The 26,836-nt window shown below is 41.4% G+C and overlaps 2 protein-coding genes, 1 long non-coding RNA gene and 17 other non-coding genes across 20 annotated transcripts; 15 read left to right on the top strand and 5 right to left on the bottom strand.

Moving 5' to 3' along the window:
* Positions 1 to 1,672: 1,672 nt before the first annotated feature.
* On the top strand, positions 1,673 to 1,744 carry trnae-uuc (transfer RNA glutamic acid (anticodon UUC)). Its single transcript has one exon. It is a non-coding gene; the product is annotated as a tRNA-Glu (tRNA).
* A 124-nt stretch (positions 1,745 to 1,868) lies between these two features.
* trnay-gua (transfer RNA tyrosine (anticodon GUA)) lies at positions 1,869 to 1,956 on the top strand. Its single transcript is given in 2 exon segments — positions 1,869 to 1,905; positions 1,921 to 1,956. It is a non-coding gene; the product is annotated as a tRNA-Tyr (tRNA).
* A 134-nt stretch (positions 1,957 to 2,090) lies between these two features.
* On the bottom strand, positions 2,091 to 2,162 carry trnae-cuc (transfer RNA glutamic acid (anticodon CUC)). The gene has a single exon. It is a non-coding gene; the product is annotated as a tRNA-Glu (tRNA).
* A 201-nt stretch (positions 2,163 to 2,363) lies between these two features.
* LOC113083134 (uncharacterized) lies at positions 2,364 to 3,660 on the top strand. The gene is made up of 3 exons (XR_003283139.1): positions 2,364 to 2,689; positions 3,113 to 3,466; positions 3,597 to 3,660. It is a non-coding gene; the product is annotated as an uncharacterized LOC113083134 (long non-coding RNA).
* Positions 3,661 to 6,657: 2,997 nt separating this feature from the next.
* On the top strand, positions 6,658 to 6,729 carry trnae-uuc (transfer RNA glutamic acid (anticodon UUC)). Its single transcript has one exon. It is a non-coding gene; the product is annotated as a tRNA-Glu (tRNA).
* Positions 6,730 to 6,853: 124 nt separating this feature from the next.
* trnay-gua (transfer RNA tyrosine (anticodon GUA)) lies at positions 6,854 to 6,941 on the top strand. The gene is given in 2 exon segments: positions 6,854 to 6,890; positions 6,906 to 6,941. It is a non-coding gene; the product is annotated as a tRNA-Tyr (tRNA).
* Positions 6,942 to 7,046: 105 nt separating this feature from the next.
* trnae-cuc (transfer RNA glutamic acid (anticodon CUC)) lies at positions 7,047 to 7,118 on the bottom strand. The gene has a single exon. It is a non-coding gene; the product is annotated as a tRNA-Glu (tRNA).
* Positions 7,119 to 12,772: 5,654 nt separating this feature from the next.
* trnae-uuc (transfer RNA glutamic acid (anticodon UUC)) lies at positions 12,773 to 12,844 on the top strand. Its single transcript has one exon. It is a non-coding gene; the product is annotated as a tRNA-Glu (tRNA).
* A 124-nt stretch (positions 12,845 to 12,968) lies between these two features.
* On the top strand, positions 12,969 to 13,056 carry trnay-gua (transfer RNA tyrosine (anticodon GUA)). Its single transcript is given in 2 exon segments — positions 12,969 to 13,005; positions 13,021 to 13,056. It is a non-coding gene; the product is annotated as a tRNA-Tyr (tRNA).
* Positions 13,057 to 13,190: 134 nt separating this feature from the next.
* trnae-cuc (transfer RNA glutamic acid (anticodon CUC)) lies at positions 13,191 to 13,262 on the bottom strand. Its single transcript has one exon. It is a non-coding gene; the product is annotated as a tRNA-Glu (tRNA).
* Positions 13,263 to 13,405: 143 nt separating this feature from the next.
* Positions 13,406 to 13,478, top strand: trnar-acg (transfer RNA arginine (anticodon ACG)). The gene has a single exon. It is a non-coding gene; the product is annotated as a tRNA-Arg (tRNA).
* Positions 13,479 to 14,989: 1,511 nt separating this feature from the next.
* Positions 14,990 to 15,061, top strand: trnae-uuc (transfer RNA glutamic acid (anticodon UUC)). Its single transcript has one exon. It is a non-coding gene; the product is annotated as a tRNA-Glu (tRNA).
* A 124-nt stretch (positions 15,062 to 15,185) lies between these two features.
* trnay-gua (transfer RNA tyrosine (anticodon GUA)) lies at positions 15,186 to 15,273 on the top strand. The gene is given in 2 exon segments: positions 15,186 to 15,222; positions 15,238 to 15,273. It is a non-coding gene; the product is annotated as a tRNA-Tyr (tRNA).
* A 134-nt stretch (positions 15,274 to 15,407) lies between these two features.
* trnae-cuc (transfer RNA glutamic acid (anticodon CUC)) lies at positions 15,408 to 15,479 on the bottom strand. Its single transcript has one exon. It is a non-coding gene; the product is annotated as a tRNA-Glu (tRNA).
* Positions 15,480 to 15,626: 147 nt separating this feature from the next.
* On the top strand, positions 15,627 to 15,699 carry trnar-acg (transfer RNA arginine (anticodon ACG)). Its single transcript has one exon. It is a non-coding gene; the product is annotated as a tRNA-Arg (tRNA).
* Positions 15,700 to 17,399: 1,700 nt separating this feature from the next.
* trnae-uuc (transfer RNA glutamic acid (anticodon UUC)) lies at positions 17,400 to 17,471 on the top strand. The gene has a single exon. It is a non-coding gene; the product is annotated as a tRNA-Glu (tRNA).
* Positions 17,472 to 18,917: 1,446 nt separating this feature from the next.
* LOC113083132 (uncharacterized) lies at positions 18,918 to 23,277 on the top strand. The gene is made up of 11 exons (XM_026254404.1): positions 18,918 to 19,168; positions 19,349 to 19,429; positions 19,551 to 19,661; positions 19,769 to 19,846; positions 19,969 to 20,163; positions 20,251 to 20,720; positions 20,831 to 21,158; positions 21,290 to 22,091; positions 22,215 to 22,424; positions 22,753 to 23,070; positions 23,273 to 23,277. The coding sequence occupies exons 1-11, from the start codon at positions 19,022 to 19,024 to the stop codon at positions 23,275 to 23,277; spliced, it is 2,745 nt and encodes a 914-aa protein (XP_026110189.1). The 5' UTR covers positions 18,918 to 19,021.
* A 423-nt stretch (positions 23,278 to 23,700) lies between these two features.
* On the top strand, positions 23,701 to 25,130 carry LOC113083136 (uncharacterized). The gene is made up of 2 exons (XM_026254406.1): positions 23,701 to 23,783; positions 23,893 to 25,130. The coding sequence occupies exons 1-2, from the start codon at positions 23,781 to 23,783 to the stop codon at positions 25,018 to 25,020; spliced, it is 1,131 nt and encodes a 376-aa protein (XP_026110191.1). The 5' UTR covers positions 23,701 to 23,780; the 3' UTR covers positions 25,021 to 25,130.
* Positions 25,131 to 26,141: 1,011 nt separating this feature from the next.
* trnae-cuc (transfer RNA glutamic acid (anticodon CUC)) lies at positions 26,142 to 26,213 on the bottom strand. The gene has a single exon. It is a non-coding gene; the product is annotated as a tRNA-Glu (tRNA).
* Positions 26,214 to 26,351: 138 nt separating this feature from the next.
* trnar-acg (transfer RNA arginine (anticodon ACG)) lies at positions 26,352 to 26,424 on the top strand. Its single transcript has one exon. It is a non-coding gene; the product is annotated as a tRNA-Arg (tRNA).
* The last annotated feature ends 412 nt before the right edge of the window (positions 26,425 to 26,836 follow it).

Genomic DNA, 26,836 nt, shown 5'->3' with positions numbered 1-26,836 from the left:
CCAGGCATTCTTCTTTTTTTCCAAAAAAAGACATATTCTGCACACCCATTCCGATATCTACGAGAGACACGGACATGCTTTGGTATTGCCATTCGTCTCACAAGCACTCCGATAAGCTCGACGATTAACAGGGAAATAAACTGCAGGCTGGCAGCCAGTTGATTTTCGAATGAACAATTTCATCGCTACTCTGTAACTGCTTCATTACATTGAAGGGTATAATGCCATGTGGTTTTGATGTCACAGGCTTGCCATTTTGAAGCCTTATCACTAATTGCCACCTGGACATTGAGAATAATTTGTAATCTGCATTAAACTAAACGAGCGAATAATCAGCAATTTTGCGGATTAAAAATTGGTCTCACTTTCATTATTAACCTCACAATATGTCAGTTTTGTACCTTGACAGACCGACGATAGGCAGTTTTTCCTCTAGATAACGGTTGCCATGTGTGTTTTCAGATGCATGACACAAGTATTTTCACCTGGACAAGACCTTAGTTGCCAGTTCGAGGTATAAATTCAGCAATCCCAGGATTCTGGCCAAAAAACTGAACCATGGGTGAGTCAACAAACATGTCCCTTGAATGCATGCAACACTATTTATTTCAGTAAACCGTCCCTTCGGATGATTCTTGTATTGCCAAATTATAATCACATTGTTACAGTCACAAACCAAAAGCAACAGGCCACTACAAAACCCTGCCCCCACACTGGCCACATTTATGGAAAGTGGCCCACAAGCTTGTGGCCAGTTAAAGCTGGCCAGTTCCCATACGGTCTAGCAGTTAGGATTCCTGGTTTTCTCCTATGCGGCCAGGGGTCGACTCCCGGTATGGGAAAGCTTGATCTTTTTGCTTCCCTCCTCAAAAAGCCAGCACATCTTCCTGCACCAGAAGTGACTTTTTGTACAGCAGTAGAGCTACAGAACCCTGATAGATTGAGGTTCCGATGTCTATGGGGAGTCGCGGACATGCTTCGGTATTGCCATTCATCACACAATCTCTCCGATAAGCTCGGTCGATTAACGTAGTATTAAAATGCAGGCTGGTGGGCCAGTAGATTCTAGAATTAACAATTTCATCACTACTCTGTAACCGCTTTACTACTTTGAAGGGTGCAATGCCATGTGGTTTTGGTGTAATGGGCTTGCCATTTTAAAGCCTTATCACTAATTGCCACCTGGACATTGAGAATAAGTTGTAAACTGAGTTAAACTGAAGGAGCAAATAATCAGCAACTTTGCTGATTAAAAATTTGTCTCACTTTCATTGTTAACCTCACAATGTCATTTTAGTACCTTGACAGAGTGACGATAGGCAGTTTTTCCCCTAGATAACGGTTGCCTTGTGTGTTTTCAAATGGATGACATGAGTATTTTCACCTGGACAAGAGCTTAATTACCAGTTTGAGGTATCAATTCAGCAATCACAGGAATCTGCCCAAATAAACTGAACCCCCGGGGTGAGTAAAAAAACAGATCCCCTGAATGCCTACAACACTATATAATTCAGAAAACCCTCCTTTTGGATAATTCTTGTTTTGCCAAATTATTATCACATTGTTACAGTCACAGACCTAAAGCAACAGGCTACTACAAGGTTCTGCACCCACTCTGACCACATGTATGGAAAGTGCGCCAGAAGCCCATGGCCAGTTTAAGGTGCCTGAATCCCATATGGTCTAGCGGTTAGGATTCCTGGTTTTCACCCAGGCGGCCCGGGTTCGACTCCCGGTATGAGAATGCATGCTCCTTTTTGCTTCCCTCCTCAAAAATCCAGCATATTTTCCTGCACCAGAAGTGACTTTTTGGCCAGCATTAGAGCTACAGAACCCTGATTTGTCGAGGTTCTGTCTAGCACTTTGCCCCTTCGATAGCTCAGCTGGTAGAGCGGAGGACTGTAGGTTGGAGTGTTGGCAATCCTTAGGTCGCTGGTTCGACTCCGGCTCGAAGGCGGTCTTTTTTTAAGTGCCCACCAAATTTTTTGGTTTGGAGCTGGCTTTCCACCATTTTTTGGTTTGGAGCTGGCTTTCTCACAGCTATCGGCAGAGCTTGAATTCGCAGTCCACAATTGGAAGGCAAAAGAGCTTTCCCTGACCGGGAATCGAACCCGGGCCGCGGCGGTGAGAGCGCCGAATCCTAACCACTAGACCACCAGGGAAGGGCTGGTGGGCTGGTGGGCTGGTGGGCTGGTGGGCTGGTGGGCTGGTGGGCTGGTGGGCTGGTGGGCTGGTGGGCTGGTGGGCTGTTCTGCTGACAACAAGGTGAGAATGAGGAGATATCAATGCTTGCCACCGTCACATCGAAAAGCAACAAGTCGTTGGCAATCGGGGGTTATTACTATCGGTGGGCCAGTGGCGCTCCATGTCACCTGTAGGTCGTGGTTATTCTTTGTTATGACAGCCAATCACGTTCCCGGCTGCAACCATGAAACTTATGTTTTAGCCAATCAGCGCTCGTATCGCAACCGCGAATTTGCCAATCAGCGCTCGTATCGCAACCGCGAATTTGCCAATCAGCGCTCGTATCGCAACCGCGAATTTGCCAATCAGCGCCCGTTCCTCATCCGCGATTCTTCGTAGTAAGTAGATCAATTGATAACATTAAAAACTACCGGAGATTTAAGGATCACGGGTGAAGAAGAAGAAGATAACGGTCATCGATTAACTTCTAACCAACATTTGCAATGTAAGTGAGTCTTTTATCAATAAAATTACAATACGGGTGCACAAATATGCATTAATTCATGCTTCAAGAATGCACAGATAATCATGAGTTAATGTAAACTCATGAAGGACTAACTTAAACCATTTATTAATGATTACTACATCAGCAACTAATAAACATTCTATATGATTAATAGATTAAGTAATAAATAAATTGTTACCAGTCAAATGTACTTTAATGTATAAGTTGAGTAATAACATTATATTAACTAATGATTTAAATGTATATGTTAATTACTACAGTGGCCAAAGCTATGCACTTCAACTTCCAGTTGTCAGCTTTAATTAATCTTTAGCTAATGATTTGTAAAGGAAACTGAGGAACTGAGTTATAATATAATATTGTGGTATATTATCTAATTGTCAATGTTTTACTATTTTAAAGGTGAGCTTATTGGAGTGGAATATCTTTACCAGCAAACTGGTAAAGTTCTGCAGGACTACAAGTTGGCCATTGAAGAGTCAGAGACTACTGAGGTTGGTATAGAGGTGGATGAAGGTTATGCTGAACTTGAGGAGTTTCAGGACATCACTGTCCCCACCTTTGACACTGACCGGACACCTGCTGCCTCTTCACAAGCATCAGTGTCTGCAGCATCTGCAGCATCATTTCCAACTCCTCCAGCAACCAGCCCCACGTCATCACTGTTTGTGGTCCCTCCATCATCAGTGTCATCTCCTGTCAGCAGCTCACTGCACGCTGAATCAAATCTAGAACTCTTTCCTGGAGCACATAGCTGTGAGTTTTACTAAAGTATTCATAAAGGTTTCGTATTTATTATCACACTAACTATAAATTTGTATTTATCACATTGAAAGACATAAATACAAATTTAAAATAAATATTTACCTTTTTAATGTTGCCCCAGTGGACCGATTATCTGCAGAAACGGATCGTCCAACATTGGAAGAGAACACTTCACATGATGTAAGGGTCCAGTTTATTTTTTATGTACATTTACATGTGTGTAAGCATAATCTGGGTTACATTGGATGTGCTTTCATGTGAATATTTGTATTCACTGATGCTATCAAAAGTTCCTAAATTATCTTTCATTTTAGGATTCGTTTGGACCTGATAATATTGAGGGGTATGGAGCCGTGCAGGACTTGGCAGAGTTTTTGGTTAGCCTCAGAGACCACCGTCTGGCTTTGTCGGGAGAAGAGTGCATCAAGATCATCTCCCTATGGCAGGCATTGGGGGAGTATGACAAGAAAAAGACCATTTACCCACCACGTAACCAAACCAACCTAAAACAGGGACGATTCAGAGCCACTAAGAAGATTGTGGCCCCAGGTGTGGAGAGCAGCAAAAGGTATGTTACGTTTAGTAAACACAGGGTCTACACATTTTTTTATATAAAATATATATATATATATCTGAAACTGGCTGAAATATCACCTACAACTTGTTTTGTTTAGTAAGGATTTCTAGTTAAATTAGTAAAACCTGACACCTTCATGACTAGCTTATCTTCCTGTAGCCTGTTAAGTTCAAACTTAGCCTGATTACAACATAAATTATTAGTTGTGATTTACGTTTTATTCTGACTATATATATTAGGTTGCTAAGTATGTTACATTGCTATGAACACAGTTCCAACTGTACACTGGAATATTTAATTTAGAAGAAACAAGGCAATCATTTCTTAAATCATTAAAATCATTTTGTATCATGTGGAATCAAATAATTTGTCTTTTACTGTACTTTAGTAAGTAGCCATGTAATAAGTGGGATAATATGCAGTCATTATTGTGAAAAAAAACCTGACTTGCTGACTAACAACACCCTGTAATTATTCCACAACACAGTAGAGAACTGATTTATTGATATGACATTTCAACATCAATCTAAAAACAAAACAAAGAGAGACAACATAACTATGCGCACATATTATAAATGAACATTTAGACAACACAAAGCAAAACAGACAGCATAGGAAAGGTAAAATAAAAATAAGATCACACAATGAAAACAATCTTACATTAATAATATGTATTCTGTTGTAATTTGCAGGTGTTTTGTTGGGGCTCACAGTCCTGCACAGTGGCCTGACTGCAACCGAGTGGTGGAGGCCATTTTCATAAGGCTCTGTGCTCTCTACCCAAACGCGGTGCACTGTGATGGAGTGAGGGTGTCCCGCTTCACTGTGGTAGCATGTGCTTACAAGCACATCCAAGATAGATATATAATATAAACGGTATGTTTATGTTTTTTATTATTATTTTGGCTAATATATGAAAAGTCCACTACAGTGGTAAAAACAATTTTTATTTACTTTTTTTTTTAAGCAAATATGTCATAATTGTACTGCTGTGGTAAATGTTTGTCTTTGTTTACTATTAATTCTTATTATTTTCTAAGTCTGATGTCAAAATTGCACTGCAAATGTTTGTTTTGGTTTGATATTTATTATATTTTTACACTGATATGTACAAATTTTATTATTGTGGTAAACATTTTTGGTGTATACTGTACAAAATTGCATTACTGTTCTAAACGTTTTATTGGCTTTAAAATATATATGCAGATTAAAAGGGTTGTTAATATTTGCCCTCACACTATTTGTATTCTCACAATATTTGTACATGTATATATATTTGCACTGTTGTTATAATTTTATATATTGACTTTATATTTGCAAATAAAAAGGGTTATTAATCTTTGCACTCACAATGTTTTTGTGCCTATTTCTCACTGTAATTGTAGTTGCAAAAAAAAAAAAAACATTTTTTTAAGTATTCCAGTATTACATAACAGTAAACACACACACACAAAGAAACAGGGACTTCCAGAATAAGTCAGAAAATATAATAATATAATATAATGTTATACTGTAAAAATAATATATTATACTGAAAAAAATGTGTCAGTAAGCGCTGCGTTATTCATGTATTTTGTTATGAAAATGCACAAAAACACAAATCATGTATTTTTGCAATGAATATTCACGTTTTATCTGTCAATTCATTTCAGCTTTTTTTATCCAGTGACCGCTGGATGCCTTTGTCCATATAAGGTATTTCCTGTAGCGTGCGTCACATAGTGGTCACAAGTTGGTGCTTCTACGAGTCCGTTTTGGACTTAATGCGAGAGAGCGCCCTCCGGCGTCCGGTATGAATGAAACGTACATAACTTGATTGTTTACCCTGGAAAGTTCCCAAATTAAAGTGCGGGGGACGAATTTACGTTCGATTAAATTACGGGGGATAATGATGATTACGCACGCGTGCATTCGGTATTGCCATTCATCACACAATCTCTCCGATAAGCTCGGTCGATTAACGTAGTATTAAAATGCAGGCTGGTGGGCCAGTAGATTCTAGAATTAACAATTTCATCACTACTCTGTAACCGCTTTACTACTTTGAAGGGTGCAATGCCATGTGGTTTTGGTGTAATGGGCTTGCCATTTTAAAGCCTTATCACTAATTGCCACCTGGACATTGAGAATAAGTTGTAAACTGAGTTAAACTGAAGGAGCAAATAATCAGCAACTTTGCTGATTAAAAATTTGTCTCACTTTCATTGTTAACCTCACAATGTCATTTTAGTACCTTGACAGAGTGACGATAGGCAGTTTTTCCCCTAGATAACGGTTGCCTTGTGTGTTTTCAAATGGATGACATGAGTATTTTCACCTGGACAAGAGCTTAATTACCAGTTTGAGGTATCAATTCAGCAATCACAGGAATCTGCCCAAATAAACTGAACCCCCGGGGTGAGTAAAAAAACAGATCCCCTGAATGCCTACAACACTATATAATTCAGAAAACCCTCCTTTTGGATAATTCTTGTTTTGCCAAATTATTATCACATTGTTACAGTCACAGACCTAAAGCAACAGGCTACTACAAGGTTCTGCACTCACTCTGACCACATGTATGGAAAGTGCGCCAGAAGCCCATGGCCAGTTTAAGGTGCCTGAATCCCATATGGTCTAGCGGTTAGGATTCCTGGTTTTCACCCAGGCGGCCCGGGTTCGACTCCCGGTATGAGAATGCATGCTCCTTTTTGCTTCCCTCCTCAAAAATCCAGCATATTTTCCTGCACCAGAAGTGACTTTTTGGCCAGCATTAGAGCTACAGAACCCTGATTTGTCGAGGTTCTGTCTAGCACTTTGCCCCTTCGATAGCTCAGCTGGTAGAGCGGAGGACTGTAGGTTGGAGTGTTGGCAATCCTTAGGTCGCTGGTTCGACTCCGGCTCGAAGGAGGTCTTTTTTTAAGTGCCCACCAAATTTTTTGGTTTGGAGCTGGCTTTCTCACAGCTATCGGCAGAGCTTGAATTCGCAGTCCACAATTGGAAGGCAAAAGAGCTTTCCCTGACCGGGAATCGAACCCGGGCCGCGGCGGTGAGAGCGCCGAATCCTAACCACTAGACCACCAGGGAAGGGCTGGTGGGCTGGTGGGCTGTTCTGCTGACAACAAGGTGAGAATGAGGAAATATCAATGCTTGCCACCGTCACATCGAAAAGCAACAAGTCGTTGGCAATCGGGGGTTATTACTATCGGTGGGCCAGTGGCGCTCCATGTCACCTGTAGGTCGTGGTTATTCTTTGTTATGACAGCCAATCACGTTCCCGGCTGCAACCATGAAACTTATGTTTTAGCCAATCAGCGCTCGTATCGCAACCGCGAATTTGCCAATCAGCGCTCGTATCGCAACCGCGAATTTGCCAATCAGCGCTCGTATCGCAACCGCGAATTTGCCAATCAGCGCCCGTTCCTCATCCGCGATTCTTCGTAGTAAGTAGATCAATTGATAACATTAAAAACTACCGGAGATTTAAGGATCACGGGTGAAGAAGAAGATAACGGTCATCGATTAACTTCTAACCAACATTTGCAATGTAAGTGAGTCTTTTATCAATAAAATTACAATACTGGTGCACAAATATGCATTAATTCATGCTTCAAGAATGCACAGATAATCATGAGTTAATGTAAACTCATGAAGGACTAACTTAAACCATTTATTAATGATTACTACATCAGCAACTAATAAACATTCTATATGATTAATAGATTAAGTAATAAATAAATTGTTACCAGTCAAATGTACTTTAATGTATAAGTTGAGTAATAACATTATATTAACTAATGATTTAAATGTATATGTTAATTACTACAGTGGCCAAAGCTATGCACTTCAACTTCCAGTTGTCAGCTTTAATTAATCTTTAGCTAATGATTTGTAAAGGAAACTGAGGAACTGAGTTATAATATAATATTGTGGTATATTATCTAATTGTCAATGTTTTACTATTTTAAAGGTGAGCTTATTGGAGTGGAATATCTTTACCAGCAAACTGGTAAAGTTCTGCAGGACTACAAGTTGGCCATTGAAGAGTCAGAGACTACTGAGGTTGGTATAGAGGTGGATGAAGGTTATGCTGAACTTGAGGAGTTTCAGGACATCACTGTCCCCACCTTTGACACTGACCGGACACCTGCTGCCTCTTCACAAGCATCAGTGTCTGCAGCATCTGCAGCATCATTTCCAACTCCTCCAGCAACCAGCCCCACGTCATCACTGTTTGTGGTCCCTCCATCATCAGTGTCATCTCCTGTCAGCAGCTCACTGCACGCTGAATCAAATCTAGAACTCTTTCCTGGAGCACATAGCTGTGAGTTTTACTAAAGTATTCATAAAGGTTTCGTATTTATTATCACACTAACTATAAATTTGTATTTATCACATTGAAAGACATAAATACAAATTTAAAATAAATATTTACCTTTTTAATGTTGCCCCAGTGGACCGATTATCTGCAGAAACGGATCGTCCAACATTGGAAGAGAACACTTCACATGATGTAAGGGTCCAGTTTATTTTTTATGTACATTTACATGTGTGTAAGCATAATCTGGGTTACATTGGATGTGCTTTCATGTGAATATTTGTATTCACTGATGCTATCAAAAGTTCCTAAATTATCTTTCATTTTAGGATTCGTTTGGACCTGATAATATTGAGGGGTATGGAGCCGTGCAGGACTTGGCAGAGTTTTTGGTTAGCCTCAGAGACCACCGTCTGGCTTTGTCGGGAGAAGAGTGCATCAAGATCATCTCCCTATGGCAGGCATTGGGGGAGTATGACAAGAAAAAGACCATTTACCCACCACGTAACCAAACCAACCTAAAACAGGGACGATTCAGAGCCACTAAGAAGATTGTGGCCCCAGGTGTGGAGAGCAGCAAAAGGTATGTTACGTTTAGTAAACACAGGGTCTACACATTTTTTTATATAAAATATATATATATATCTGAAACTGGCTGAAATATCACCTACAACTTGTTTTGTTTAGTAAGGATTTCTAGTTAAATTAGTAAAACCTGACACCTTCATGACTAGCTTATCTTCCTGTAGCCTGTTAAGTTCAAACTTAGCCTGATTACAACATAAATTATTAGTTGTGATTTACGTTTTATTCTGACTATATATATTAGGTTGCTAAGTATGTTACATTGCTATGAACACAGTTCCAACTGTACACTGGAATATTTAATTTAGAAGAAACAAGGCAATCATTTCTTAAATCATTAAAATCATTTTGTATCATGTGGAATCAAATAATTTGTCTTTTACTGTACTTTAGTAAGTAGCCATGTAATAAGTGGGATAATATGCAGTCATTATTGTGAAAAAAAACATGACTTGCTGACTAACAACACCCTGTAATTATTCCACAACACAGTAGAGAACTGATTTATTGATATGACATTTCAACATCAATCTAAAAACAAAACAAAGAGAGACAACATAACTATGCGCACATATTATAAATGAACATTTAGACAACACAAAGCAAAACAGACAGCATAGGAAAGGTAAAATAAAAATAAGATCACACAATGAAAACAATCTTACATTAATAATATGTATTCTGTTGTAATTTGCAGGTGTTTTGTTGGGGCTCACAGTCCTGCACAGTGGCCTGACTGCAACCGAGTGGTGGAGGCCATTTTCATAAGGCTCTGTGCTCTCTACCCAAACACGGTGCACTGTGATGGAGTGAGGGTGTCCCGCTTCACTGTGGTAGCATGTGCTTACAAGCACATCCAAGATAGATATATAATATAAACGGTATGTTTATGTTTTTTATTATTATTTTGGCTAATATATGAAAAGTCCACTACAGTGGTAAAAACAATTTTTATTTACTTTTTTTTTTAAGCAAATATGTCATAATTGTACTGCTGTGGTAAATGTTTGTCTTTGTTTACTATTAATTCTTATTATTTTCTAAGTCTGATGTCAAAATTGCACTGCAAATGTTTGTTTTGGTTTGATATTTATTATATTTTTACACTGATATGTACAAATTTTATTATTGTGGTAAACATTTTTGGTGTATACTGTACAAAATTGCATTACTGTTCTAAATGTTTTATTGGCTTTAAAATATATATGCAGATTAAAAGGGTTGTTAATATTTGCCCTCACACTATTTGTATTCTCACAATATTTGTACATGTATATATATTTGCACTGTTGTTATAATTTTATATATTGACTTTATATTTGCAAATAAAAAGGGTTATTAATCTTTGCACTCACAATGTTTTTGTGCCTATTTCTCACTGTAATTGTAGTTGCAAAAAAAACAAACATTTTTTTAAGTATTCCAGTATTACATAACAGTAAACACACACACACAAAGAAACAGGGACTTCCAGAATAAGTCAGAAAATATAATAATATAATATAATGTTATACTGTAAAAATAATATATTATACTGAAAAAAATGTGTCAGTAACGCTGCGTTATTCATGTATTTTGTTATGAAAATGCACAAAAACACAAATCATGTATTTTTGCAATGAATATTCACGTTTTATCTGTCAATTCATTTCAGCTTTTTTTATCCAGTGACCGCTGGATGCCTTTGTCCATATAAGGTATTTCCTGTAGCGTGCGTCACATAGTGGTCACAAGTTGGTGCTTCTACGAGTCCGTTTTGGACTTAATGCGAGAGAGCGCCCTCCGGCGTCCGGTATGAATGAAACGTACATAACTTGATTGTTTACCCTGGAAAGTTCCCAAATTAAAGTGCGGGGGACGAATTTACGTTCGATTAAATTACGGGGGATAATGATGATTACGCACGCGTGCATCAGCAGCGTCAAAACGGACACATTCCAGGATTTCCATCACTGGTCGGAGCGGGCCGCGAACTCGCGTACCTGTGCGTCTTTTAGGATCTTTACCTCGACTAATGGGCGCCGGCCTTGGCGCAATGGATAACGCGTCTGACTACGGATCAGAAGATTCTAGGTTCGACTCCTGGCTGGCTCGCTCTGTGCGTGTTTTTCACCAGTTTATTTTGTTGTTGTTGTTTTTTTTCTCCAAAGTCCAGAAGAAAAGGCAAATCTCCAGGCATTCTTCTTTTTTTCCAAAAAAAGACATATTCTGCACACCCATTCCGATATCTACGAGAGACACGGACATGCTTTGGTATTGCCATTCGTCTCACAAGCACTCCGATAAGCTCGACGATTAACAGGGAAATAAACTGCAGGCTGGCAGCCAGTTGATTTTCGAATGAACAATTTCATCGCTACTCTGTAACTGCTTCATTACATTGAAGGGTATAATGCCATGTGGTTTTGATGTCACAGGCTTGCCATTTTGAAGCCTTATCACTAATTGCCACCTGGACATTGAGAATAATTTGTAATCTGCATTAAACTAAACGAGCGAATAATCAGCAATTTTGCGGATTAAAAATTGGTCTCACTTTCATTATTAACCTCACAATATGTCAGTTTTGTACCTTGACAGACCGACGATAGGCAGTTTTTCCTCTAGATAACGGTTGCCATGTGTGTTTTCAGATGCATGACACAAGTATTTTCACCTGGACAAGACCTTAGTTGCCAGTTCGAGGTATAAATTCAGCAATCCCAGGATTCTGGCCAAAAAACTGAACCATGGGTGAGTCAACAAACATGTCCCTTGAATGCATGCAACACTATTTATTTCAGTAAACCGTCCCTTCGGATGATTCTTGTATTGCCAAATTATTATCACATTGTTACAGTCACAAACCAAAAGCAACACCACAAAACCCTGCCCCCACACTGGCCACATTTATGGAAAGTGGCCCACAAGCTTGTGGCCAGTTTAAGCTGGCCAGTTCCCATACGGTCTAGCAGTTAGGATTCCTGGTTTTCTCCTATGCGGCCAGGGGTCGACTCCCGGTATGGGAAAGCTTGATCTTTTTGCTTCCCTCCTCAAAAAGCCAGCACATCTTCCTGCACCAGAAGTGACTTTTTGTACAGCAGTAGAGCTACAGAACCCTGATAGATTGAGGTTCCGATGTCTATGGGGAGTCGCGGACATGCTTCGGTATTGCCATTCATCACACAATCTCTCCGATAAGCTCGGTCGATTAACGTAGTATTAAAATGCAGGCTGGTGGGCCAGTAGATTCTAGAATTAACAATTTCATCACTACTCTGTAACCGCTTTACTACTTTGAAGGGTGCAATGCCATGTGGTTTTGGTGTAATGGGCTTGCCATTTTAAAGCCTTATCACTAATTGCCACCTGGACATTGAGAATAAGTTGTAAACTGAGTTAAACTGAAGGAGCAAATAATCAGCAACTTTGCTGATTAAAAATTTGTCTCACTTTCATTGTTAACCTCACAATGTCATTTTAGTACCTTGACAGAGTGACGATAGGCAGTTTTTCCCCTAGATAACGGTTGCCTTGTGTGTTTTCAAATGGATGACATGAGTATTTTCACCTGGACAAGAGCTTAATTACCAGTTTGAGGTATCAATTCAGCAATCACAGGAATCTGCCCAAATAAACTGAACCCCCGGGGTGAGTAAAAAAACAGATCCCCTGAATGCCTACAACACTATATAATTCAGAAAACCCTCCTTTTGGATAATTCTTGTTTTGCCAAATTATTATCACATTGTTACAGTCACAGACCTAAAGCAACAGGCTACTACAAGGTTCTGCACCCACTCTGACCACATGTATGGAAAGTGCGCCAGAAGCCCATGGCCAGTTTAAGGTGCCTGAATCCCATATGGTCTAGCGGTTAGGATTCCTGGTTTTCACCCAGGCGGCCCGGGTTCGACTCCCGGTATGAGAATGCATGCTCCTTTTTGCTTCCCTCCTCAAAAATCCAGCATATTTTCCTGCACCAGAAGTGACTTTTTGGCCAGCATTAGAGCTACAGAACCCTGATTTGTCGAGGTTCTGTCTAGCACTTTGCCCCTTCGATAGCTCAGCTGGTAGAGCGGAGGACTGTAGGTTGGAGTGTTGGCAATCCTTAGGTCGCTGGTTCGACTCCGGCTCGAAGGAGGTCTTTTTTTAAGTGCCCACCAAATTTTTTGGTTTGGAGCTGGCTTTCCACCATTTTTTGGTTTGGAGCTGGCTTTCTCACAGCTATCGGCAGAGCTTGAATTCGCAGTCCACAATTGGAAGGCAAAAGAGCTTTCCCTGACCGGGAATCGAACCCGGGCCGCGGCGGTGAGAGCGCCGAATCCTAACCACTAGACCACCAGGGAAGGGCTGGGGCTGTGGGCTGGTGGGCTGGTGGGCTGGTGGGCTGTTCTGCTGACAACAAGGTGAGAATGAGGAGATATCAATGCTTGCCACCGTCACATCGAAAAGCAACAAGTCTTTGGCAATCGGGGGTTTTACTATCGGTGGGCCAGTGGCGCAATGGATAACGCGTCTGACTACGGATCAGAAGATTCTAGGTTCGACTCCTGGCTGGCTCGCTCTGTGCGTGTTTTTCACCAGTTTATTTTGTTGTTGTTGTTTTTTTTCTCCAAAGTCCAGAAGAAAAGGCAAATCTCCAGGCATTCTTCTTTTTTTCCAAAAAAAGACATATTCTGCACACCCATTCCGATATCTAGGGGAGACACGGACATGCTTTGGTATTGCCATTCGTCTCACAAAATGCAGGCTGGTGGGCCAGTTGATTCTAGAATGAACAATTTCATTGCTACTCTGTAACCGCTTTACTACTTTGAAGGGTGCAATGCCATGTGGTTTTGATGTCACAGGCTTGCCATTTTGAAGCCTTATCACTAATTGCCACCTGGACATTGAGAATAATTTGTAATCTGCATTAAACTGAACGAGCGAATAATCAGCATATTAAAAATTGGTCTCACTTTCATTATTAACCTCACAACATGTCAGTTTTGTACCTTGACAGACCGACGATAGGCAGTTTTTCCTCTAGATAACGGTTGCCATGTGTGTTTTCAGATGCATGACACAAGTATTTTCACCTGGACAAGACCTTAATTACCAGTTCGAGGTATAAATTCAGCAATCACAGGATTCTGGCCAAAAAACTGAACCTTGTGTGAGTCAACAAACATGTCCCTTGAATGCATGCAACACTATATATTTCAGTAAACCGTCCTTCGGATGATTCTTGTATTGCCAAAATTATTATCACATTGTTTACAGTCACACACCAAAAGCAACAGGCCACTACAAAAACCCTGCGCCCACACTGGGCCAAATTTACTGGAAAGTGGCCCACAGAGCTTGTGGCCAGTTAAAGCTGGCCAGTTTCCCATATGGTCTAGCAGTTAGGATTCCTGGGTTTTCTCGTACGCCAGCCAGGGTGTGACTCCAGTTTTTCCTCTAGATAAAGGTTTGCCGTGTCTAGAATTAACAATTTCATCACTACTCTGTAACCGCTTTACTACTTTGAAGGGTGCAATGCCATGTGGTTTTGGTGTAATGGGCTTGCCATTTTAAAGCCTTATCACTAATTGCCACCTGGACATTGAGAATAAGTTGTAAACTGAGTTAAACTGAAGGAGCAAATAATCAGCAACTTTGCTGATTAAAAATTTGTCTCACTTTCATTGTTAACCTCACAATGTCATTTTAGTACCTTGACAGAGTGACGATAGGCAGTTTTTCCCCTAGATAACGGTTGCCTTGTGTGTTTTCAAATGGATGACATGAGTATTTTCACCTGGACAAGAGCTTAATTACCAGTTTGAGGTATCAAATCAGCAATCACAGGAATCTGCCCAAATAAACTGAACCCCCGGGGTGAGTAAAAAAACAGATCCCCTGAATGCCTACAACACTATATAATTCAGAAAACCCTCCTTTTGGATAATTCTTGTTTTGCCAAATTATTATCACATTGTTACAGTCACAGACCTAAAGCAACAGGCTACTACAAGGTTCTCCACCCACTCTGACCACATGTATGGAAAGTGCGCCAGAAGCCCATGGCCAGTTTAAGGTGCCTGAATCCCATATGGTCTAGCGGTTAGGATTCCTGGTTTTCACCCAGGCGGCCCGGGTTCGACTCCCGGTATGAGAATGCATGCTCCTTTTTGCTTCCCTCCTCAAAAATCCAGCATATTTTCCTGCACCAGAAGTGACTTTTTGGCCAGCATTAGAGCTACAGAACCCTGATTTGTCGAGGTTCTGTCTAGCACTTTGCCCCTTCGATAGCTCAGCTGGTAGAGCGGAGGACTGTAGGTTGGAGTGTTGGCAATCCTTAGGTCGCTGGTTCGACTCCGGCTCGAAGGAGGTCTTTTTTTAAGTGCCCACCAAATTTTTTGGTTTGGAGCTGGCTTTCCACCATTTTTTGGTTTGGAGCTGGCTTTCTCACAGCTATCGGCAGAGCTTGAATTCACAGTCCACAATTGGAAGGCAAAAGAGCTTTCCCTGACCGGGAATCGAACCCGGGCCGCGGCGGTGAGAGCGCCGAATCTTAACCACTAGACCACCAGGGAAGGGCTGGTTGGCTGGTGGGCTGGTGGGCTGGTGGGCTGGTGGGCTGTTCTGCTGACAACAAGGTGAGAATGAGGAGATATCAATGCTTGCCACCGTCACATCGAAAAGCAACAAGTCTTTGGCAATCGGGGGTTTTTACTATCGGTGGGCCAGTGGCGCAATGGATAACGCGTCTGACTACGGATCAGAAGATTCTAGGTTCGACTCCTGGCTGGCTCGCTCTGTGCGTGTTTTTCACCAGTTTATTTTGTTGTTGTTGTTTTTTTTCTCCAAAGTCCAGAAGAAAAGGCAAATCTCCAGGCATTCTTCTTTTTTTCCAAAAAAAGACATATTCTGCACACCCATTCCGATATCTAGGGGAGACACGGACATGCTTTGGTATTGCCATTTGTCTCACAAGCACTCCGATAAGCTCGACGATTAACAGGGAAATAAACTGCAGGCTGGCAGCCAGTTGATTTTCGAATGAACAATTTCATCGCTACTCTGTAACTGCTTCATTACATTGAAGGGTATAATGCCATGTGGTTTTGATGTCACAGGCTTGCCATTTTGAAGCCTTATCACTAATTGCCACCTGGACATTGAGAATAATTTGTAATCTGCATTAAACTAAACGAGCGAATAATCAGCAATTTTGCGGATTAAAAATTGGTCTCACTTTCATTATTAACCTCACAATATGTCAGTTTTGTACCTTGACAGACCGACGATAGGCAGTTTTTCCTCTAGATAACGGTTGCCATGTGTGTTTTCAGATGCATGACACAAGTATTTTCACCTGGACAAGACCTTAGTTGCCAGTTCGAGGTATAAATTCAGCAATCCCAGGATTCTGGCCAAAAAACTGAACCATGGGTGAGTCAACAAACATGTCCCTTGAATGCATGCAACACTATTTATTTCAGTAAACCGTCCCTTCGGATGATTCTTGTATTGCCAAATTATTATCACATTGTTACAGTCACAAACCAAAAGCAACAGGCCACTACAAAACCCTGCCCCCACACTGGCCACATTTATGGAAAGTGGCCCACAAGCTTGTGGCCAGTTAAAGCTGGCCAGTTCCCATACGGTCTAGCAGTTAGGATTCCTGGTTTTCTCCTATGCGGCCAGGGGTCGACTCCCGGTATGGGAAAGCTTGATCTTTTTGCTTCCCTCCTCAAAAAGCCAGCACATCTTCCTGCACCAGAAGTGACTTTTTGTACAGCAGTAGAGCTACAGAACCCTGATAGATTGAGGTTCCGATGTCTATGGGAGTCGCGGACATGCTTCGGTATTGCCATTCATCACACAATCTCTCCGATAAGCTCGGTCGATTAACGTAGTATTAAAATGCAGGCTGGTGGGCCAGTAGATTCTAGAATTAACAATTTCATCACTACTCTGTAACCGCTTTACTCTTTGAAGGTGCATGCCATGGGTTTGGTGTAAGGCTTGCCATTTTAAGCCTTCCTAATTCACTGACAGAGAAAATTTACGAGTAACTGAAGGAGCAAATAATCAGCACTCTGATTAAAATTTGTCTACTTTCATGTTAACCTTTCATTTAGACTTGCAGGTGAGATAGCAGTTTTCCCTAGATAAGGTTGCGTTGTGTTCAAATGGATGACATGAGTATTTTACCTGGACAAGAGCTTAATTACCCAGGTTGAGTATCAATTCAAGCAATCACAGAATCTGCCCAAATAAAACTGAAACCCCCGGGGGTGAGTAAAAAAACAGATCCCCGAAATGACCTACAACCACTATATAATTCAGAAAACCCTCCTTTTGGATTAATTCTTGTTTTTGCCAAATATTATCACATTGTTACAGTCACAGACTAAAGCAACAGGCTACTACAAGGTTCTGCACCCACTCTGACCACATGTATGGAAAGTGCGCCAGAAGCCAATGGCCAGTTTAAGGTGCCTGAATCCCATATGGTGTAGCGGTTAGGATTCCTGGTTTTCACCCAGGCGGCCCGGGTTCGACTCCCGGTATGAGAATGCATGCTCCTTTTTGCTTCCCTCCTCAAAAATCCAGCATATTTTCCTGCACCAGAAGTGACTTTTTGGCCAGCATTAGAGCTACAGAACCCTGATTTGTCGAGGTTCTGTCTAGCACTTTGCCCCTTCGATGGCGGTACCTGACAACCACAAGTCTGTAAAATTAATCCAATAGTATGCCGACTTCTATCTTTTAAAAACCAATCACGTTATGACCTCTATCTTTTGAAAACCAATCACGTTACGACCTCTATCTTTTGAAAACCAATCACGTTACGACTTCTATCTTTTAAAAACCAATCACGTTACGACTTCTATCTTTTATAAATCAATCACGTTGCGATCTCTATTTTTCCGCGTCCAATGAAATGGCAAGGTCTATTTCTCATACACCAATCACGCACGTCCTCGCCAATTGCATGTAATCTCCGCTCAGGTAACGTTAAATTATTTACATTCCGCTCATGTATGTTATTTATATCTTGATATGAATGAAATGGTTTAGGATTTTTGTTCTTTATGAATAGCAAGATTGGCCATGTAAATTAGCCTATGATTACCGCTTGATACTACGTAACGTCAACTGTCACTGATGTGTAAATACTATTACGACCGGAGCTAACGTAACTGTAAATATGTCGAATTTAACCGATTAACAAGTTTTCTCAATGAAAAAAAAATGCTTTTTATTTAATTGTAATAAGGTTCCACAGCTTTTTCCAAATGCGGCATTTGAACACACAAAATAAATTTGGAAAATGTTAATGTTTTGTTTAACTTTTACACGTATGTTATATGTTTGTACATATGTTATGACCAGTCAAAAGAAGTGAATGGATAAGTTTATACATTCAGGTTCATGCCCTTATCACATGGACACAGTTGAAAGACCACAATATGTTTAATCTGAGTATTTGTTTTAGTCAAATTAATCCATAATGCCATATATTTATTTATTTATTTATACTCATAAACGTGTTGTATGAGCCTAGGTCATTGAGACATACAGGCATAATAGAAAGATCTATCACAACTTGTTAAGACTCTATGTAATTGTTCTTATACTTTTATTCTTGTTATAATCTTATTATATGTATTTTTTTATATTTGTACAAACATACACACATACATACAAACATATATATATATATATATATATATATATATATATATATATATATATATATATATATATATATATATATATATATATATATATATATATATATATATATATATATATATATAAATGTTATATAATTGTTTTGACATTATATATATGACTGAATTGTGCAATTGAAATGTTTCCTCTTGGCATGAATATAGCCCCTGCTGCTGACATGGCATTAAATAATAAATAAATAAATCACAACATGTTATATGTAAGATAATATGTGTATTATAATGAACTTATAATCTGCTATAATATGGTGGTCGTTCTGGACCAGGAACACAACTAGCTATCATGAAATGAACACAACAGGAGGGTAAATGCTACAGGCTACAATGGCAGTTAGTGTAACGTGTTATGTAGTGTTTCAGGCAACGACATGGCTTCAGCTAAGTCTCACAAAGGCATGAGTAATGCTGAATGGCTTGCGCGTCTGGAGAGTTTTGCCCAAACAGGAGTTTGGCCATCTACACAGGGGAATAGACCTTCTCCCCGACAAAAAAGATGGCATGAGATGTATCAGAAGGTAAGTTATGCAGCTAGATTCATGGGCAAACTAACAAACTTTTTTGACAATACATTGTGGTATTTTTATTTATGTGTATGGTTAAGTAATTACATGTAAATGCAATGTTATATTGATATAATTATGATGACTTATTGCTGTTTTGAGATCCAGTGTCAGAGGTATAATTCATGTTCACAGATAGAAAAGTGCCCTCTGCAAATGAGGGGACAGACCACTCTTCTGAAGGAAGCTCAGACATGTATTTGTGGCTTTCACAAGGTAACTTCAATTAGCCTGGTTCAAGTTGCATAAATAGATAGATGTGTTTGCAACATCAATGTGTCTTTATATCTAAAATCACATTAGGAAGACTGTTTTGTACTTTATGCATGTGTCACAGGTTCATCCACCAGTCACAGGGGAAGCATCACAGAGCACCCCGGCCCAAAGCACACCCTCTGTCAGCGATGTGTCATGTCCTGCAAAGAGACCTAAACTGACATTGTCAATGGTAAGCAGAACACACTATTGCATGCATCACTGCAGATACTGAAACATCTCAACCTTTAACTATAGTGTTAGGGTTTTGTTATCACTAACCATGACAAATCTTTTTAGTTTGAAAAGTCAAGGTTTGGAGGCTCACATGTGGCAGCAGTAAAACCTAATTTGAGCACCCAGAGGAAAACCTCTCAGGTTAATATTAAAAGACATCAAGACTTTTATAATGTCATCATGACTTTATCACTATGTAATTTTAATGTATTAAAAACATGGCAATCCCCTTAATAAATTATTCATAATGTTTGACTCCACAGATGTTAGAGCACTCCAGTTCAGCTACAGTTTCATGTCCACCCTCTGATCCTCATCCTCCTCCATCCCCCAAACCTCATCAGCCCGTCATCCAGTCCTCCTCTTCCTTCTTCCTTCCTCCACCTCAGAGTTCACAACGCATCAAAAAAACAGCAACGCCATCAACTGTTTCTGAGAATACTGTTGTGAGGAGCCCAGTAAGATCTCATTCAAAATATATACATGTCTTCATCATTTAATGCTCTCTTAGCTTTTATTTAAACCAGTGTTTTTTATAATATCAGCAGGTCTCATCTCAGCCAGAAGATCTCCCCCTTCTGTGGCCACAGACAATGCCACAGCAAGACCAGAAGTGGGTGTCAGAAGCACTTTTTAGGGTTGGTGCAAAGGGAAAGCTGGAGCTGCGTGAAAACCTACAGTTGTGGTATCACCCCCCACCACCAGCCCTGTTGTACCACCAAGCTCCAACACCTGATAGGTTTTTTTCACAGCGTCTCTTGCTCTGGATGCCATATAAGCTGTGGAAGGTGCGGCTCCAGTGTACTAACCCTGCCTGTGCCAGGCAACAGCTGTGTGGTGGTGGACTGCACAGGAGGGTACGACAGGTGTTAGACATTGACAGATACTACAACCTGGTGACAGAGACCCTGATCTGCACCAGGTGTAGAACCAGCTATCTGTCCTGGAGTCAAGCTGTGCTGCAGCAGTTGGACCTGGCCCATCGATCTGAATTCAGGGTCATCCTCACACGCAAGTAATTATTTTGCAGTCATTTTCACTTATGTGCTACCCTTTCTGATAAATATTTCCTACAATAATTAGATACCTTATAATAAGATACTTAAATGAATGCTTTTTTCCAAGGTATGCCTGTGACATTCGGGTTCTTCGCTTGCTGCGTGAGAGGGGCATGGGGAATGGCCCAGTGAGGATCATCGGCCAGCTGAGAGAGAACCACAGTGAGGAGTGGTTGAAACGTGCGCTTCGGTACACATCAGAGTGTGTGGCCTTTTTTGATAATCGTGGCCTGCATCCGCTGCACTTCCAGGAGCCACCACCACTTGCTTCAGTACCCAGCTACAAATGGCTCCTCACTGTATATAGTCAGGACATTCTCAACAGGCTCGATCACATAAAGGCCAGCATAACATCCACGTATGGATCAATCTTAAAAATGGATTCAACTAAGAAGGTCAGATAAGCTGCTTAATTGACTGTACCCTTATCTATAATGTATTGTTAGACCAAGAGAGCTTTATTTTTTTCAGTGTAACTGATTTGGATGCATGTTGTATTATTTGCTATGCTTATTGTTTCTTTCAGATCACCAAGAAGTTGAGTGGGCCTGCGAAAGGCACAGCACAGTGGCTTACCTCAGTGGGCAATGAGATAGGTCAGGTGCTGATGAGTGTCCTGACTGCGAATGAAGGGGCTGGGTTAGACCTCATGGCTGCAGGGCTCATGGAACGATACCGGAGTGCTGGTGTTGATCCTCCCACTATCATTTATGTGGACTGTGATTGTTGCAAGAAAGTGGGAGAGACTAAATTGAAGAGGCGGTTCAGCGGCTGGCCAGATGTCATCGTTCGCCTAGACATTTGGCATTTTATGCGACGTCTGGCAGTAGGGTGCACCACTGACGCCCACCAGTTGTACCCTACTTTTATGGCAAGGCTGTCATCCTGTATTTTTGAGTGGGATGCAGGGGATCTCACTCTGCTGAGACAGGCCAAAAGGGAGCAACTCATCCAACAGGGCTGGCCTACTCTGTCGGAGGCAGAACTGGACCATCATTTAACTAAAGCTGAGCTGCTCCAGCACTGCAGGAGGAGAACACGGGGAGAAGAAACCACTTTCCGCCTCCTTGATATGCTCATCAGAGAGCTCATGGGTGGCAAGGGGAATGATGCTCTTGGTGTTCCTCTACTTGACAGTGTGAGAATGCAGCACATCTGGAATGTCCAGAGGCGGCACATCACCTGTATCCAAGACCCTCCAAATGTGCCGCTCTATACTGAAACTGGAACTACAAGCAAGGGTGGGGTGGTTCTAAAAACTTATCGTTGTGCCAGAGGCTCCACATCCCTGGAATCATTTCACTGCCACCTAAACAGATTTATTCCAGGTTTGTCATGTCAGAATATACCACATTTTGCCACTAATTCCTGTTTATCAAGATATTTGCAGATTAAATTTTATGTTTTGCATTTTCTCAAAGCAATATTTGGCTTTCTATTTCTTTTTCTAGGGAACAGCGCAAACAGCCTGAACTTCCAGATTTATCTCCTGGAAGGTTTATTACGCTGGAATCAGGACCGGGCTGAAGCTGCTGTTGCAGATGGAGGTTCAACTCTGCACTCTTACACAGGGGAGCTGGTTTACTCTGTCAATGAGAACTACAATAAGTTGTATGGCAGGAAATTGGTCCCTAGCTTCACTCCACCTGCAGTATACACAGGTAAAAATATTTTGATAAATGCAGCTCATGATGTAGCATGTTTTTGGTAAAATTACAAGTGCTTTTGGACAATAATAATGTAATTTTGACATATCAGAGAAAAATTATACTACCAGAATATTTATACATTATTCTGTGTTCTAGGTTTCAGGGCAGAAAATAAAATACATAGTAGAATATAGAGTAATCCTGTCTTTTTATGATACCCTCTGAATTAGATATATATTGTTCATACAGAAGTGGACAACAAAATATTTACTGCATTTCTAAATAAACCTTTCTGCATAATTTCCATTAAAAATGTTTCCTGTTACAAATATTTCCTCAGGGGAGCTCATTGGAGTACAGTACTTGTTGAGGCAGAATAGTCAGCCCCTGGAGGACATGTGCCCTACCTCTGATAGGACCTCTCAATTGCTGGAGGAGATAGATGTGGAGGAGCAAGTGGAAAAGGATGAGGGTTTCATTGATTTCTTTGGAGAGGAAGCCACAGTGGCAAATCTTGTGGCATCAGATGACTTAGTCCTTTCAGGTCCACCAGTTCTACCAGCTGCACCAGTTCCCAGTGTCCAGGCTCCTACAGCTGCACCACTGCCCAGTGTCAAAATTCCACCACTGCCCATTGTCCAGACTCCACCACTGCCCAGTGTCCAGACTCCACCACTGCCCAGTGTCCAGACTCCACCACTGCCCAGTGTCCAGACTCCACCATTGCCCAGTGTCCAGACTCCACCATTGCCCAGTGTCCAAACTCCACCACTGCCCAGTGTCCAGACTCCACCACTGCCCAGTGTCCAGGCTCCACCACTGCTCAGAGTCCGGGCTCCTTCAACTGCACCAGTGCCCAGTGTAGCTGCATCACTGCTCAGTGTCCAGGCTCCACCATTGTTCAGAGTCCGGGCTCCTTCAGCTGCACCAGTGCCCAGTGTCCAGGCTCCACCACTGCTCAGAGTCCGGGCTCCTTCAGCTGCACCAGTGCCCAGTGTAGCTGCACCACTGCCCAGTGTCCAGGCTCCACCACTGCTCAGAGTCCGGGCTCCTTCAGCTGCACCAGTGCCCAGTGTAGCTGCACCACTGCCCAGTGTCCAGGCTCCACCACTGCTCAGAGTCCGAGCTCCTTCAGCTGCACCAGTGCCCAGTGTAGCTGCACCACTGCCCAGTGTCCAGGCTCCACCACTGCTCAGAGTCCGGGCTCCTTCAGCTGCACCAGTGCCCAGTGTAGCTGCACCACTGCCCAGTGTCCAGACTCCACCACTGCCCAGTGTCCAGGCTCCACCACTGCTCAGAGTCCGGGCTCCTTCAGCTGCACCAGTGCCCAGTGTCCAGGATCCTTTAGATACACCAGTGCCCTCAGCAATGGTAAAATTTCCTTTTCTATACGAATTGTCACTCATTTAGTTATCTGCCATTAAGCAGTAAACTTACTTAACAGCATGTAAATACCTAACCAACAGTTATATATTTCCAGGCTGTTGACGAACACTGCATTCCTGGAATGGACCGGGTGGATGCGTTGGCAGAGTGTCTGGTGGAGCTGCGCACACAGACAAGCCTCACACTTACCAACCAACAAGTTGCGACCATTGTGGGTCTGTGGCAGAACCTGGACAAATTTGATAAAGACAGGGTGGTGTATGCTGCTCGTCATCAAGACAGGCTACTTACAGGACGTTTTAGGTCCCCAAAAAAGAAAGCTGTCTTCACTCCTGGTGTCGACAGCACAAAAAGGTGTGTTTTGGGTTCTAGCGGCTCTCCAGCACAGTGGCCTAATTGCTGTCGCCTTGTTGAAATGATTTTCATAAGGTTATGTAACATCCACCGAAGCCCCAAGAAACAGCGGACAGAATCTCTGTCTAGATGGGATCTCATTCTTCGTGATTACAGAAAAATTCGGCAGCTAATCCTGAGCAATGGAACGGTGATGAATGACACAACCCTTCAGCTAGTTGAGGTAAATCAGAGGACCCTTACGACATGGCACAATAACCGTTTAAAGGGTCAGGAGGTCTCCTTGCTGTTGCAAGGGCTGGACCTTCCAGAGGCACGTCCAGTGGCTTTGGATGTTTTGCCTCCAGCACGAGTACAGCCTGTTGTGCCTCCACAATATAGCCACCAGTTGCATACCTACCAGATGCCACCAGACACAGCTGGACAGGCAAAGACAAAGTTTAGAAAGATTGCGCCCTCAGCTACCTGTACATCTGCCACAGCAACTTCAATCTGGCCATCAGCCGTACACCCTCAGCGTTCAGCCACGTCCAGCCAGCTAAGGACAATTTGTCCCAGGCCGACAGCACCACACCCATTGGTTCCTGACACACCCACTGCCCCTGTTGTGTCTCAGATGTTTCTGGTGCCCTGCCCAGCCCCATTTTCCACCATTAACCCTGGAGCAATTTCCTCTGAGCCACCTGCAAATGACACAGCCACTCCAACCAAACGATCGTACAATCGCACTGTAAAAGCAAATTCGTGCAGAAAGTGTGGCCAATTTCGTACTCAAGAAACTGGCCATAGCCAGTACAAAGGCAAAATATATTGCCCTAATAAAGAAACAATTACGAAGGAGCAGTGGTTACAGATTATGAGAAGATAACTCATTTATTTATGTGTGATACATTCATTTTGTTCTCTTGGTTGGATCTGTTCTGTTTTTTATCTTCCAGCCATATTTAATGTTAAAGAGTTATACTGTGCACTTTTTTTTATCTTGTATTATTATTATTATTATTATTATAAACATGTGGGTATGTATGTGAATACACTATAATACATATGGAAATATATATACATATTAAATAAAGTTAAACTATTATTATTATTATTATAGAAAGGTTTATGTGTAGAGGAAGCAGTATAAAGTAAAATACCAAAATGTGTAGATTTTGATGTATATATTTATATATTTTTTTGTACTTATTTTATATAGCGTGTGCACTTAAAATTCTTAATTTTATATTGAATTTAGTACTTTTCCTACATTTTTTTAAATATGTATATAGTTAATAAATATATTTCTCTTTGACTGGTGTGTTGTATTTATTTGTTTTATTGAATGTAATGACATTCAGTTTACAGTTAAATTCAGTGTCACGTGTAGCTTTGCAGTAAGTAATATGATACAATAAAGTGTGAATGCCGTAATAAGGAGGTTATTTTGTCCCTACTGCCACAGGAAATGATTGCCTTAATAAATGCACTTTGACTAATGATAATGATAATGAGAATAAAATAAAAATCAATCTTAGAAACGAAAGAATTATTAAATCAAAAACATTACTGTCAAAATCAATCTTAGAAACGAAACAATAATTAAATTCAAATACATTACTTTTAAAATCAAACTTGGACACGAAACAATCGATTTACGATTTTTAACAAATACACGCATAACTTTATGTGACAGCGTGGATTCGAACCTACGATTTCCTGAATTTCTCGCGCTTCTCTTCCTCCCTCTCCCCTCTTCCCCCCCTTCTTATACAGACAATTGTTCCCCAGCTTTGGCGGAGCTGGTAGAGCGGAGGACTGTAGGTTGGAGTGTTGGCAATCCTTAGGTCGCTGGTTCGACTCCGGCTCGAAGGAGGTCTTTTTTTAAGTGCCCACCAAATTTTTGGTTTGGAGCTGGCTTTCCACCATTTTTTGGTTTGGAGCTGGCTTTCTCACAGCTATCGGCAGAGCTTGAATTCGCAGTCCACAATTGGAAGGCATAAGAGCTTTCCTGACCGGGAATCGAACCCGGGCCGCGGCGGTGAGGGCGCCGAATCCTAACCACTAGACCACCAGGGAAGGGCTGGAGGGCTGGTGGGCTGGTGGGCTGGTGGGCTGTTCTGCTGACAACAAGGTGAGATGAGGAGATATCAATGCTTGCCACCGTCACAATCGAAAAGCAACAAGTCTTTTGGCAATCGGGGTTTTTACTATGGTGGGCCAGTGGCGCAATGGATAACGCGTCTGACTACGGATCAGAAGATTCTAGGTTCGACTCCTGGCTGGCTCGCTCTGTGCGTGTTTTTCACCGGTTTATTTTGTTGTTGTTGTTTTTTTTTCTCCAAAGTCCAGAAGAAAAGGCAAATCTCCAGGCATTCTTCTTTTTTTCCAAAAAAAGACATATTCTGCACACCCATTCCGATGTCTAGGGGAGACACGGACATGCTTTTGGTATTGCCATTCGTCTCACAAGCACTCCGATAAGCTCGACGATTAGACAGGGAAATAAACTGCAGGCTGGCAGCCAGTTGATTTTCGAATGAACAATTTCATCGCTACTCTGTAACTGCTTCATTACATTGAAGGGTATAATGCCATGTGGTTTTGATGTCACAGGCTTGCCATTTTGAAGCCTTATCACTAATTGCCACCTGGACATTGAGAATAATTTGTAATCTGCATTAAACTAAACGAGCGAATAA

This window comes from Carassius auratus, unplaced genomic scaffold (assembly GCF_003368295.1).
Source record: "Carassius auratus strain Wakin unplaced genomic scaffold, ASM336829v1 scaf_tig00037430, whole genome shotgun sequence".
In the NCBI taxonomy this organism is placed as follows: domain Eukaryota; kingdom Metazoa; phylum Chordata; class Actinopteri; order Cypriniformes; family Cyprinidae; genus Carassius; species Carassius auratus.
The sequence above is the reverse complement of the archived record's forward strand: the minus strand, read 5'-3'. Positions and strand labels throughout refer to the sequence as shown.

Excerpts from the sequence above, each read along its gene's own strand:
- LOC113083132 (XM_026254404.1), top strand. The coding sequence starts at position 19,022 with ATGGCTTCAGCTAAGTCTCACAAAGGCATGAGTAATGCTGAATGGCTT. Across the intron at positions 19,169-19,348 it reads GGCATGAGATGTATCAGAAG|ATAGAAAAGTGCCCTCTGCA; the intron begins GTAAGTTATGCA and ends TCATGTTCACAG. Across the intron at positions 20,164-20,250 it reads ATACTGTTGTGAGGAGCCCA|CAGGTCTCATCTCAGCCAGA; the intron begins GTAAGATCTCAT and ends TTATAATATCAG.